Raw genomic sequence first — 14,417 nt, 5'->3', positions numbered from 1 at the left:
TGAATAGGCAGAACACAGAGATTTTTCAGGACTATGAAAATACTCTGTATAATATTAAAATGATGTATAACATTTCATTAGACATTTGTCCAAACCCACAGAATGTACAACACCAAGAGTGAACTCTAAGGTAAATTATGGACTTTCAATGATCTTGATGTGTCAGTGTAGGTCCATCAATTGTAAGATGTACCACTTTAGTGAGTGATGTTGATAATGGGGGCGGCTGTACATGTGTTGGACTGGGGGCATATGCGGAATCTCCTTACCTTCCTGTCAATTATTCGACCAATATATTTTAAGCGTCATTTATGTTGGTGGTGTGGCAGTAATTCGTTCCCTTTCACTGCAGAATATCTTATATATGAATATATCAAAATTAATTTATTCATTCTGTAATTAAGGAGTTGCTTTCAGCTTTTATGAATATAGTTGTTTTGGGAATATTCTTTCAATGTCTTTTGTGGACTTACGTACTCATTTCCCTTGGGTACGTTCCTAAGAGTGGAAGTGCCAAGTCATAGGACTGGGATGGGTTTGGTAAAATTGCAAAATAGTTTTCCAAAATGGTGAACATATTAAAATCCATCAACCATGTATAAAAGTTCCAGTTGCTGCAATCTTCCAATATGAGGTATTGTCAAACTTTTTTTAAAAATCTGTATTGGTAAACCTGAAGTGATGTTGTATTTAAAATTTATATTTCCCTGATGACCAATCATGTTGAATGACTCTTTATACATCTACCTATACATGTTTATGCATATTTATGTAATATGAATCACATATAATACATAAATTATATATCATTTGAAATTCTTAATTATAAAGCACTCTATTATCTCTTTTGTTCTCTTATGTTTGCTTCATGTGTTTATGTGTGTGTTCTGTTCAATAAATTTTTGCCTACCTTTAGGGCCTAAAGATATTTTCCTATACTTTCTTCTAGAAGCATCAGTATTTTACCTCTCACATGAAGACTATACTCTAATTCATATTTTTGCCTGGCATTAGATGGGTCAGAATTTCATTCAAATTCCTCATGTGATTTACATTTCCATATCTAACAGCTCCTCACCATTTATTGTGAAACAAAAACAAACAAACAAAAAACAAACAAGCAGCTCAATATCAAAAGAAAGAAAACCCAAGCAAAAAATGGGCTAAAGATCTAAATAGACATTTCTCCAAAGAAGACACACAGATGGCCAAAAAGCACATGAAAAGATGCTCAACATCACTTATTATTAGAGAAATGCCAATCAAAACAATAGTGAGGGGCTTCCCTGGTGGCGCAGTGGTTGAGAGTCCGCCTGCCGATGCAGGGGACACGGGTTCGTGCCCCGTTCCGGGAAGATCCCACATGCCGCGGAGCGGCTGCGCCCGTGCGCCATGGCCGCTGAGCCTGCGCGTCCGGAGCCTGTGCTCCGCAACGGGAGAGGCCACGGCAGTGAGAGGCCCGCGTACGCAAAAAAAAAAAAACAATAGTGAGGTATCACCTCACACTGGTCAGAATGGCCATCATCAAAAAACCGACAAACTGGGGCTTCCCCGGTGGTGCAGTGGTTGAGAGTCCGCCTGCTGATGCAGGGGACATGGGTTCATGCCCCGGTCCAGGAGGATCCCACATGCCACGGAGCAGCTGGGCCTGTGAGCCATGGCCGCTGAGCCTGCCTGTCCGGAGCCTGTGCTCCGCAATGGGAGAGGCCGCAACAGTGAGAGGCCCACGTACCGCAAAAAAAAAAAAAAAAAAAAAAAAAAAAACCGACAAACAATGGATAAGAGTGTTACCAGAGGAGGAGGAACCAAGATGGTGGAGTAGAAGGACGTGCTCTCACTCCCTCTTGTGAGAACACCAGAATCACAACTAGCTGCTGGACAATCATCGACAGGAAGACACTGGAACTCACCAAAAAAGATACCCCACATCCAAAGACAAAGGAGAAGCCACAATGAGACGGTAGGAGGGGCGCAATCAGTAAAAATCAAAGCCCGTAACTGCTGGGTGGGTGACTCACAAACTGGAGAACACTTATACCACAGAAGTCCACCCTCTGGAGTGAAGGTCCTAAGCCCCACGTCAGGCTTCCCAACCAGGGGGTCCGGCAATGGGAGGAGGAATTCCTAGAGAATCAGACTTTGAAGCCTAGTGGGAATTGATTGCAGGAGTTCGACAGGACTGGGGGAAGCAGAGACTCCACTCTTGGAGGGCACACACAAAGTAGTGTGCGCGTCGAGACCCAGAGGAAGGAGCAGTGACCCCAGGGGAGACTGAACCAGACCTACCTGCTAGTGTTGGAGGGTCTCCTGCAGAGGCGGGGGGTGGCTCTGTTTCACCGTGGGGACAAGGACACTGGCAGCAGAAGTTCTGGGAAGTACTCCTTGGCATCAGCCCTCCCAGAGTCTGTCATTAGCCCCACCAAAGAGCCCAGGTAGGCTCCAGTGTTGGGTTGCCTCAGGCCAAACTACCAACAGGGAGGGAACCCAGCGCCAACAGTCAAGTGGATTAAAGCTTTACTGAGCTGTGCCCACCAGAGCAACAGTCAGCTCTACCCACCACCAGTCCCTCTCATCAAGCCTCTTAGACAGCCTCATCCAGGGCAGAGAGAAGAAGCAAGAAGAACTACAATCCTGCAGCCTGTGGAAGAAAAACCACATTCACAGAAAGACAGACAAGATGAAAAGGCAGAGAGCTATATACCAGATGAAGGAACAAGATACAACCCCAGAAAAACAACTAAATGAAGTGGAGAAAAACAATTACAGAAAAAGAATTCAGAATAATGATAGTGAAGATGATCCAGGACCTCAGAAAAAGAATGGAGGCAAAGATCGAGAAGATGCAAGAAATGTTTAACAAAGACCTAGAAGAATTAAAGAACAAACAAACAGGGATGAACAATAAAATAACTGAAATGAAAACTACACTAGAAGGAATCAATAGCAGAATAACTGAGGCAGAAGAACGGATAAGTGACCTGGAAGACGGAATGGTGGGATTCACTGCTGTGGAACAGAATAAAGAAAAAAGAATGAAAAGAAATGAAGACAGCCCAAGAGACCTCTGGGACAACATTAAACACAACAACGTTTGCATTATAGGGGTCCCAGAAGGAGGAGAGAGAGAGAGAAAGGACCCGAGAAAATATCTGAAGAGATTACAGACAAAAATTTCCCTAACATGGGAAAGGAAAGAGCCACCCAAGTCCAGGAAGTGCAGCGAGTCCCATACAGGATAAACCCAAGGAGAAACATGCCAAGACACATAGTAATCAAATTGGCAAAAATTAAAGACAAAGAAAAATTATTGAAAGCAGCAAGGGAAAAACGACAAATAACATACAAGGGAACTCCCATAAGGTCAACAGCAGATTTCTCAGCACAAACTCTACAAGCCAGAAGGGAGTGGCATAATATACTGAAAGTGATGAAAGGGAAGAACCTACAACCAAGATTACTCAACCTGGCAAGGATCTCATTCAGATCTGATGGAGAAATCAAAAGCTTTACAGACAAGCAAAAGCTAAGAGAATTCAGCACCACCAAACAAGCTCTACAACAAATGCTAAAAGAACTTCTCTAAGTGGGAAACACAAGAGAAGAAAAGGACCTACAAAAACAAACCCAAAACAATTAAGAAAATGGTCATAGGAACATACATACCAATAATTCCCTTAAATGTGAATGGATTAAATGCTCCAACCAAAAGACACAGGCTTGCTGAATGGATACAAAAACAAGATCATATATATGCTGTCTACAAGAGATCCACTTCAGACCTAGGGACACATACAGACTGAAAGTGAGGAGATGGAAAAAGATATTCCCTGCAAATGGAAATCAAAAGAAAGCTGGAGTAGCTATACTCATATCAGATAAAATAGACTTTAAAATAAAGAATGTTACAGGAGACTAGGAAGGACACTATATAACGATCAAAGGATCAATCCAAGAAGAAGATATACCAACTATAAATATATATGCACCCAACATAGGAGCACCTCAATACATAAGGCAACTGCTAACAGCTATAAAAGAGGAAATCGAAAGTAACACAGTAATAGTGGGGAACTTTAACAACTCGCTTACACCAATGGACAGATCATCCAAAATGAAAATAAATAAGGAAACAGAAGCTTTAAATGACACAATAGACCAGATAGATTTAATTGATATTTATAGGACATTCCATCCAAAAACAGAGATTACACTTTCTTCTCAAGTGTGCACGGAACATTCTCCAGGATAGATCACATCTTGGGTCACAAATCAAGCCTCAGTAAATTTAAGAAAACTGAAATCATATCAAGCATCTTTTCTGACCACAACGCTATGAGATTAGAAATGAATTACAGGGAAATAAACGTAAAAAACACAAACACACGGAGGCTAAACAATACATTACTAAATAACCAAGAGATCACTGAAGAAATCAAAGAGGAAATCAAAAAATACCTAGAGACAAATGACAATGAAAACACGATGATCCAAAACCTATGGGATGCAACAAAAGCAGTTCTAAGAGGGAAGTTCATAGCTATACAAGTCTACCTCAAGAAACAAGAAAAATCTCAAGTAAACAATCTAACCTTACACCTAAAGGAACTAGAGTAAGAAGAACAAACAAAACCCAAAGTTAACAGAAGGAAAGAAATCATAAAGATCAGAGCAGAAATAAATGAAATAGAAACAAACAAAACAATAGCAAAGATCAATAAAACTAAAAGCTGGTTCTTTGAGAAGAAAAACAAAATTGATAAACCATTAGCCAGACTCATCAAGAAAAAGAGGGAGAGGACTCAAATCAATAAAATTAGAAATGAAAAAGGAGAAGTTACAACAGACACCGCAGAAATACAAAGCATCCTAAGAGACTACTACAAGCAACCCTATGCCAATAAAATGGACAATCTGGAAGAAATGGACAAATTCTTAGAAAGGTATAACCTTCCAAGACTGAACCAGGAAGAAACAGAAAATATGAACAGACAAATCACAAGTAATGAAATTGAAACTGTGATTAAAAGTCTTCCAACAAACAAAAGTCCAAGACGAGATGGCTTCACAGGTGAATTCTATCAAATATTTAGAGAAGAGCTAACACCCATCCTTCTCCAACTCTTCCAAAAAATTGCAGAGGAAGGAACACTCCCAAACACATTCTTTGAGGCCACCATCACCCTTATACCAAAACCAGACAAAGATACTACAAAAAAAGAAAATTACAGACCAATATCACTGATGAATATAGATGCAAAAATCCTCAACAAAATACTAGCAAACAGAATCCAACAACACATTAAAAGGATCACACACCATGATTGAGTGGGATTTATCCCAGGGATGCAAAGGTTCTTCAATATATGCAAATCTATCAATGTGATACACCATATTAACAAATTGGAAAATAAAAACCATATGATCATCTCAATAGATGCAGGAAAAGCTTTTGACAAAATTCAACACCCATTTATGATAAAAACTCTCCAGAAAATGGGCATAGAGGGAACCTACGTCAACATAATAAAGGCCATATACGACAAACCCACAGCAAAAATCATTATCAATGGTGAAAACTGAAGGCATTTCCTCTAAGATCAGGAACAAGAAAAGGATGTCCGCTCTCACCACTATTATTCAACATATTTTTGGAAATCCTAGCACGGCAATCAGAGAAGAAAAAGAAATAAAAGGAATACAAATTGGAAAAGAATAAGTAAAACTGTCACTCTTTGCAGATGACATGATACTATACATAGAGAATCCTAAAAATGCCACCAGAAAACTACTAGAGCTAATCAATGAATTTGGTAAAGTCGCAGGATAAAAAATTAATGCACAGAAATATCTTGCATTCCTATACATTAATGGTGAAAAATCTGAAAGAGAAATTATAGAAACACTCCCATTTACCATTGCAACAAAAAGAATAAAATACCTAGGAATAAATCTACCTAGGGAGACAAAAGACCTGTATGCAGAAAACTATAAGACACTGATGAAAGAAATTAAAGATAATACCAACAGATGGAGAGATATACCATGTTCTTGGATTTGAAGAATCAATACTGTGAAAATGACTATACTACCCAAAGCAATCTACAGATTCAATGCAATCCCTATCAAATTACCAATGGCATTTTTTACGGAACTAGAACAAAAAGTCTTAAAATTTGTATGGAGACACAAAAGACTCCAAATAGCCAAAGCAGTCTTGAGGGAAAAAAAACGGAGCTGGAGGAATCAGACTCCCTGACTTCAGACTATACTATAAAGCTACAGTAATCAAGACAATATGGTACTGGCACAAAAACAGAAACATAGATCAATGGAACAAGATTAAAAGCCCAGAGATAAACCCATGCACCTACGGTCAACTAATCTATGACAAAGGAGGCAAGGATATACAATGGAGAAAAGACAATCTCTTCAATAAGTGGTGCTGGGAAAACTGGACAGCTACATGTAAAAGAATGAAATTAGAACACTCCCTAACACCGTACACAAAAATAAACTCAAAATGGATTAGAGACCTAAATGTAAGACTGGACACTATAAAACTCTTAGAGGATAACAAAGGAGGAACACTCTGACATAAATCACAGCAAGATCTTTTTTGATCCACCTCCTAGAGAAATAGAAATAAAAACAAAAATAAACAAATGAGACCTAATGAAACTTAAAAGCTTTTGCACAGCAAAGGAAACCATAAACATGACGAAAAGCAACCCTCAGAATGGGATAAAATATTTGCAAATGAATTAACGGACAAAGGATTAATCTCCAAAATATATAAACAGCTCATGCAGCTCAATATTAAATAAACAAAGAACCAAATCCAAAAATGGGCAGAAGACCTAAATAGACATTTCTCCAAAGAAGACATAAAGATGGCCAAGAAGCACATGAAAAGCTGCTCAACATCACTAATTATTAGATAAATGCAAATCAAAACTACAATGAGGTATCACCTCACACCATTTAGAATGGGCATCATCAGAAAATCTATAAACAACAAATGCTGGAGAGGGTGTGGAGAAAAGGGAACCCTCTTGCCCTGTTGGTGGGAATGTAAATTGATACAGCCACTATGGAGAACAGTATGGAGGTTCCTTAAAAAACTAAAAATAGAATTACCATATGATCCAGCAATCCCACTACTGGGCAGATTCCCAGAGAAAACCAGAATTCAAAAAGACACATGCACCTCAGTGTTCATTGCAGCACTATTTACAACAGCCAGGTCATGGAAGCCACCTAAATGCCCATCGACAGACAAATGGATAAAGAAGAAGTGGTACATATATAAAATGGAATATTACTCAGTCATAAAAAGGAACAAAATTGGGTCATTTGTAGAGACGTGGTTGAATCTAGAGACAGTCATACAGAGTGAAGTAAGTCAGAAAGAGATAAAGAAATATCATATACTAGCGCATATATGTGGAATCTAGAAAAATGGTACAGGTGAACCGGTTTGCAGGGCAGAAATTGAGACACAGATGTAGAGAACAAACATATGGACACCAAGGGGGGAAAGCGGCGGGGGGTGGTGGTGGTGGTGAGATGAACTGGGCGATTGAGATTGACATGTATACACTGATGTGTGTAAAATTGATGACGAATAAGAAACTGCTGTATAAAAAAAAATTTTAATAAAAAATAAAAAGAAATTTTAAACAATGTAGAGGAGACATAGCTTCTCCTATGGCTAAGGGAGAAATAGGGCTGAGCCGGAAGGAATCAGCTGGTGCAGCAAATACTCACCGGCCCATGGCTCTGGGGAGGAGGTTTATGTTTGAGGCTGAAGCACCGTAAGAGGCTTGCTATAATACTGCTGGCAATACTAAACTGCCACAACTTCAGGCCGGACGCTGCCTATGGTGAGAGGGAAATCTGTTGTGGACTCACTGCCACTAAATCAATCAGGGCTCCCAGATGCCTGGATGGATGCCCAGGAGATGAGCAGCTCAGGAGACTGTTCTGGTTTCTGCTGGTACCAGGCAAAATAGGTTTTCTGGTTGGAGTACAAAAGATTCTGGCTGGACCTGCAGTTGATGGTGACCCTCTCCCCTGTGGACACAGCCAGGGAGCTTGGAGACTGGGTCATCACGATGGCCCCAGAGACACCTGCAATCACAATGGACCAGTGACCATATATTGCATCATAAATATATTAAAATATATATCTTAAAAGTGTACGGTTTGTTCTTTGTCAAACCTAATCACGCTGTTTTAGGTAAAATGGTTTATTCATTCTGCATTGTAAAATCAATCTTTAGTTTTATAAAGATATTTCTCCTTTAAACCTCTCCCCTGAGACCCAGAGAACCAGGAAGATGAGAAGTCGTGGCTCTGGCATCATCTTGATGCTGCCCACCCGTCTGATGCGCTCAGGCCCCATTTCCAGGAAACCCCATGAATAGAGCCTGACCAGCCAGCCTAGGGCTCCAGGAGCCTATGCAAAGCATCAGAGCATGAAATCAAAAGTGCCTGTGCAGTGAGTTGTAAATACAAATAATGAAAATAAGGAGACAAAAATAGCACTACCCCAGGAAATGTGATTGCATGCCTAAAAGAGGCCCAGAAACCAACTTAAAACTGTGATTTTCAATACAATTCGCCAAAATTCCCAAATGTAAAATTTTCTTAATACAGCTGTACTTTTTCAAAACAGTTGAAGGAAACTTGGAAACATTAATTAACTTATAATAAATAAATTAATTGTGAGTATGTCTACAGGACTTATTTAAAACATATAAATATGGCATCAGTATATAAAATATAGTCATGTCACTGAACAGAATGAAGATATTATGCACACATTTGTATCTCTCTCAGATTCTCTTTACAATTTTAAATTCATATTTGAAGTTCCTCTTGGACAGCTCATAAGCTCTCAATACATCCAAATTATATCTCTCATATTTCCCTCAACTCATATGCTGTATTAGAAAACGAATCACCACATACCAGTGAACTACCCTTGTTAGTAATCTTTAGGTCAATCAGTTAGTTTCTCGAATATCATTTTAAGTCCTCTCAGGTTTCTTTCTCTAACTGACCTAAAGTAAATAGCTTCAGCTCCCAAGCACTGCTAGAGCAGTTCTTTATTTATTCCTACTCCAAATGAAATATATATATATAGAATTACACAAATAGCAAACAGTATCATGAACTCTCCTAGGCACAGGACATTTTGAACAACTCCATCAGAACACTTGACCTCAGAGAGCTTTCAGTCTAATGGGAGGGACAGATAATAAAGAAATAAGCTTTCTGCTGTTCCTCCTGGCCTCTCCCTCTGAGATTCCTCCCCTGAAGAAATGTCATCACACAGGGTGAATGGGGCAATGAATGTGCAGGTGCACTTATTTTATCCTCATCCTGCATTCATAAAAAAGAGTCAGAGGAAAGCGGAAAAAATCAGTACAGTTTAACACCTGTGTTTCCTGGGAAAATAAAGTCAATTGTAGTCTCATTAATTGTCAGATATCCGAATCATCTCCTGATTACAAACAGTGGTCTTTCAGTTCATCATGTCTCTGCAGCATGAAACTACACAAGACACAGGTTGGTGACAAAAATCAATACACTGTATACAAAAATGACCTGGATCTAGTTTTAGGAGAGCACTTTATGTTTAATATTCATGTCTCGTAAAGGGAACCTTCCTCCATTTTACCCTTCTCCATTTTTTCTTGAAAAATGAAGTTTTCCTAGATGGAAGAGACATCCACTTATTCTTTTTGTGCCTCCCTGAGGCACTTACATATTCCTCTTGTAATCCTTAATTCAGAGCCTCACTCCTTGGCTTGCAAATTGCCGTCTTCCCTCTGTGTCTTTACGTGCACTTCCCTATGTGTGTGTGTCTGTGTTCCAATTTCTCCTTCTTTAAGGACACCAGACATACAGGATTAGTGGTCACCTCTCATTTTAACTTAATTACCTCTTTAATGATCCTATTTTCAAATACAGTTACATTCTGAGGTAATTACCACTGGCTATTACAACATATGAATTTGGGGGTTATGATTCAGCCCGTAACGTACAGCAATGTCCTGCTCTACTCACTGCATCCTATCAGGTGGTGCATGATTTCAATCTGTCCCATTACTGATGATGTTTCCTTAGAACCTTGAATGAAGGTAGTGTCTCCCAGACCTCTGAGGCATAGTTACTTTTGCCCCTTTGTACTTAATAAGAACGTATGAATAAGTTCTTTGACACTATATGAATCCCTATTCCTCATCAAAACATCAATATGAACTCATGGATTCCTATTTTCATCAATGGGCTATAATATGTTACCATCATTAATTATTTTGGTACTCAAAGTTTCCCAGATTTGGCCAGTTGGTGAACCATCGAAGTTGGCTTCTATTTCCTTCTGCCACAACCCCATCATTCTTTGAGCATTTCTTTAGTTTCTGGAACTAGATGGTCCAGGCTCATCTGGCTTTTTTCCTGTCCTAAATCCAGAATCAGACATTTCTCCAAGAATTATTGGTTCCTTTTAGTGGAGAATGGTATTTAGACACCAAGATTTGAGCACTATGGATGCTATTTGGGACCGGGGTGTCATTGCTTCCAGCTTAGGGAAAATTTATCTATCTATCTATCTATCTATCTATCATCTATCTACACACACACATGTATATACACGTGCACATTCATATCTGTATCTACAAAAGCCCAAGGGTTTACACTATCTCCAATTCCAATCTACACCATAGAGTTTATTCTAATACTCTCCTTTGATTATTCATGACTCTTTCTCTAACGCTGATAATTTGACTCCAAGTATCATTATTGCGTTTAATTACTTGATCAAACTACTTGATCAAATTGATTTGAAATCAGTCTCCGGTGGTAGCCGTCCCTTCCACCTCCCGTGCAGACAACTCCACCTCCCTCCCACACACACGTATACCTTGCTCCAGCTCTGATAGCCCTCGCACAGCCGCCACCATTTTGTGCCTCCTGCATGGGTGGGCTCCTCACCCAGTCTGGGCTCTGACTCCTGCACTGTGGGCCCCCGCCCACGTGAACATCCTCCCAACCACCCACCAGCTGGCACACGCAAACTGGGAAAATGGTGCGATCATTCCCTGCTCTAGCCCCAGCAACCCATGTTGCACTTCCAGCTCCACCCCACACAGATGCCCTTTCCATATTATGGGCTCCCAACCCCACAAGGGTCTTCCCCCTTCATTTTCCTATGTGGTTGCTTCCTCATCATGCTTGGGCTCTAATGTCCTAAATGCAAACATTGAAAACTATGTTCTCTTAAGATCTGGCAAAGATTTGGTGATAGTATGGTAGAATATGCAGGTTTAGGGAACATAGTAGATGCAAGGGTATACATGAACATTTGGTCTAAGGAAGACCTTAACTTCTAGAGAAGAATAGCTTGGGTTGAGAGGGAACAGAGAGCAGTGATGTGTGTAATGCAGAGAGCATCTAGCATGTAATAGCAAATAGAGTTAGGAAGGCGGCTGATACTTCTCAGATGTAGAGAGAGAAAATCTCTGACCTTGGCTGGCCTTGATGGAAATTGTGGGACAGAACATCTATAAGTGCTTAGCTGGAGGTGAGCAGTTGGTGATGACAGATAACCAGTGCTTGGTCCTTTCTTTACAAATCATGGCCTTGCATATTTTTATTGCTCTTCTACTTCATCGCATCTCTCATTGGTACCGCTGATAATTTATCTTATTAAGGGCATCAGAGAGTCAAAGAGAAAGCCTCTCTGGCCTCAGTATCCATAGGTTCTAAGTTGAAGGAGGTTATAGAATTCCTTGCAGTTTCTGGTGTTGTTTCATACCTGAAAAACCCTGCCTTAGTTGGAGAGACAGCAAGAAAAGCATGTTCTGAACTCTGAAGAGAGCAAAATATCACTCTAATCATAGGACCGCAGACAACCCGGCATCATCACTAGTTCCCCAGCTCTCAGAATTTTAAGACAGGGGACGGACCAAACTCTACTTGAATGTGCTTCCAAGAATCATCAGCAAGTTTGGATTCATAGCAAGAAAACTTCATCAAGTCATAGATTAAACAGAAAAATGAGCAAATTGCATTAACTATATAGCAATCATTTGACAAACGAATGAAAAGTGACCATACTAGGCTTCAAATCTGTCTTACTAGTAGTATGGTCTATGTGACCTGTTGGTTTGTCTGGGTATGAGACTATTTACCCTATACATATGTAATACTGTGAAAAGTGTGTGACATAAGCTTCTCCTTAACAAAACTGTGATCAGTGATCAAGAACCTCCTCCCCACAATACAGAAAAAATTTTACTCTTAAATGATACAACTCGTATTAGCACAAATATTAAGTACAAATTCAGATATGTCCCCATAGCTCAGTGGTATAAAGAAGATAAATAATATTAATAAATGTGAGGGCTTCCCTGGTGGGGCAGTGGTTGAGAGTCCGCCTGCCGATGCAAGGGACGTGGGTTCGTGCCCCGGTCCGGGAAGATCCCACATGCCACGGAGCGGCTAGGCCCGTGAGCCATGGCCGCTGAGCCTGCGCGTCCAGAGCCTGTGCTCCGCAACGGGAGAGGCCACAACAGTGAGAGGCCCGTGTACCGCAAAAAAAAAAAAAAAAAAAAAATGTGAAAAGGCTCTAAATTCTTAAAAATCTATTTGACAAGGAATGAATAATCCATTCACTACAAAATAACCTAGTAATCTTCCAGAAGTAAATCTGACATATTACATCTTTCTCCTTCATGATAAATACAGAGTAATTAACTCTGCCTGCATGGACAGTACCACTGTCTGTCTTCATGTATACGGTATCAGTACACTGGAGGGGGGAGGGAGGAGGGGAGAGCCAGGGTCCTCATCATCTGTGCAGTTGTCATTACCCTTACAACCATGTTGCCTGGCCTAACCTGACATTACTCTTTCCTAATTCTAGCAAAGAATAAGGTGACTTCTTGGGAAGCGCCCTTGGGAAGTAGCACTGTGCTGTAGATGAAAGGTGTATCTGGAACGTGAAGTTCCTATAAACTTCTCAATCCATTTTGACCCAAGCATGCACCAAGGGAGACATCCAGGCATAGTGCCAGTAGAAAGAGGAAAACAGAACCAAAGGCATCTATTTTGTTCCCAGCAGGCTTATACCAAACACCATCTCTCTGAATCTAGGTGAATAATGAAGTGAAAGGACACGGGAAGGAAATTCTGTGACCAGAGGAGAAAAATTCATCCCTCAGACTAAGTCAATAGGCTTTTCTGACTTGACCACCTGGGGATGGGTTGCTCAAGTGTAGAGAAGAGGAGGCACGTGGTTTCTGCAGCTGGAAGCCCAGCTCGCCCCACCCCAGCTGCTTTGCATGTTCCTCCCAGCCCACCCTGTTGCCCAAAGCCCATATCTATGCCTGAGTCAGTGCTCTGGGGAAGATCTGCCTCAGATCTGCCTCTGAGTGGATCATGGAAGCCCTAGCTCAGCTTCTCTGCCTCCTGTTACTCTGGATCCCAGGTGAGAGGAACATGGGATGGTTGTGCATGTCAGTGAAGATTTTTGGTTCATGCAATTGGGTCCTGCACCTTTGCTCAGCAAGCAAAAAATTAAAGCTCAGTGTAGATCGATGACCCTAGCCCTGTTGGGAAGACAGTAAGTAGGATCTAGATTACATGAGCGACTTTTTTGTTTTATTTCCAATCTCAGATACCACTGGAGAAGCCACGTTGACAGTCTCCAGCCTCCCTGTCTTTGTCTCTGGGGGAAAGCGCCACCCTCACCTGCAGGGCCAGTCAGAGTGTTAGCAAGTACTTAGCCTGGTACCAGCAGGAACCTGGGCAGGCAACCAGGCTCCTCGTGTATGATGCAACCACCAGGGCCTCTGGCATCCCAGGCCGGTTCAGTGGCAGTAGGTCGGGGACAGACTTTACTCTCACCATCAGCAGCCTGGAGCCTGAAGATGTTGCTGTCTATTACTGCTATCAGTACTATAGCGGGTATCCACAGTAATTCAACGTGAAACAAAAGCCTCCACAAACCTTTGAGGGTGTTTCATTATACCAGCTGTTTCCTTTATAAGCAACTGCTGTGATGGCTGTGCAGTTTTAGCATCTCTACCTCTATCTGGAAATCTTAATGTTCTGAAAAGTAACCCCATGACAAGATTTGCACGCGGATTCCTGGAATTTTTCTCGGACTTAAAGGCACAGCCAGGTTTAGGCACAATTTCTCTGCCAGTGGCATTGGATCAGACGCACATGAGTGGATGCCTTTAAAGATATACCTGTCCTGGCCAGTGCAATAAGGCAACAATAACAACAACAAAGAACAGAACTGGAAAGGAAGAATTAAAACTGTCAACATGAGTGGATTGTGTGCAGAGAAAATTCAAAATAATCTACAGAAAAACTACTGAAATCAATAAAAGAAATAG

The 14,417-nt window shown here is 40.8% G+C and overlaps 1 protein-coding gene and 2 gene segments (V, D, J or C); 2 read left to right on the top strand and 1 right to left on the bottom strand.

The window, feature by feature from the left end:
- Positions 1–14,417, top strand: part of LOC116764484 — an 88,262-nt gene that overhangs the window by 44,128 nt on the left and 29,717 nt on the right.
- The window catches only part of RPIA (ribose 5-phosphate isomerase A), a 110,662-nt gene continuing 103,988 nt past the window's right edge, over positions 7,744–14,417 (bottom strand). The window contains exon 9 of the mRNA XM_032653147.1: positions 7,744–8,130. Coding sequence (XP_032509038.1) covers positions 7,922–8,130 — 209 coding nt within the window. The 3' untranslated portion in view covers positions 7,744–7,921. The remainder of the gene's footprint in view (positions 8,131–14,417) is intronic.
- On the top strand, positions 13,453–13,993 carry LOC116764486. The segment is given in 2 exon segments: positions 13,453–13,501; positions 13,691–13,993. Coding segments are annotated over 2 exon segments (352 nt in total).

Source organism: Phocoena sinus, chromosome 13 (genome assembly GCF_008692025.1).
Source record: "Phocoena sinus isolate mPhoSin1 chromosome 13, mPhoSin1.pri, whole genome shotgun sequence".
NCBI classification, from domain to species: domain Eukaryota; kingdom Metazoa; phylum Chordata; class Mammalia; order Artiodactyla; family Phocoenidae; genus Phocoena; species Phocoena sinus.
The sequence above is the reverse complement of the archived record's forward strand: the minus strand, read 5'-3'. Positions and strand labels throughout refer to the sequence as shown.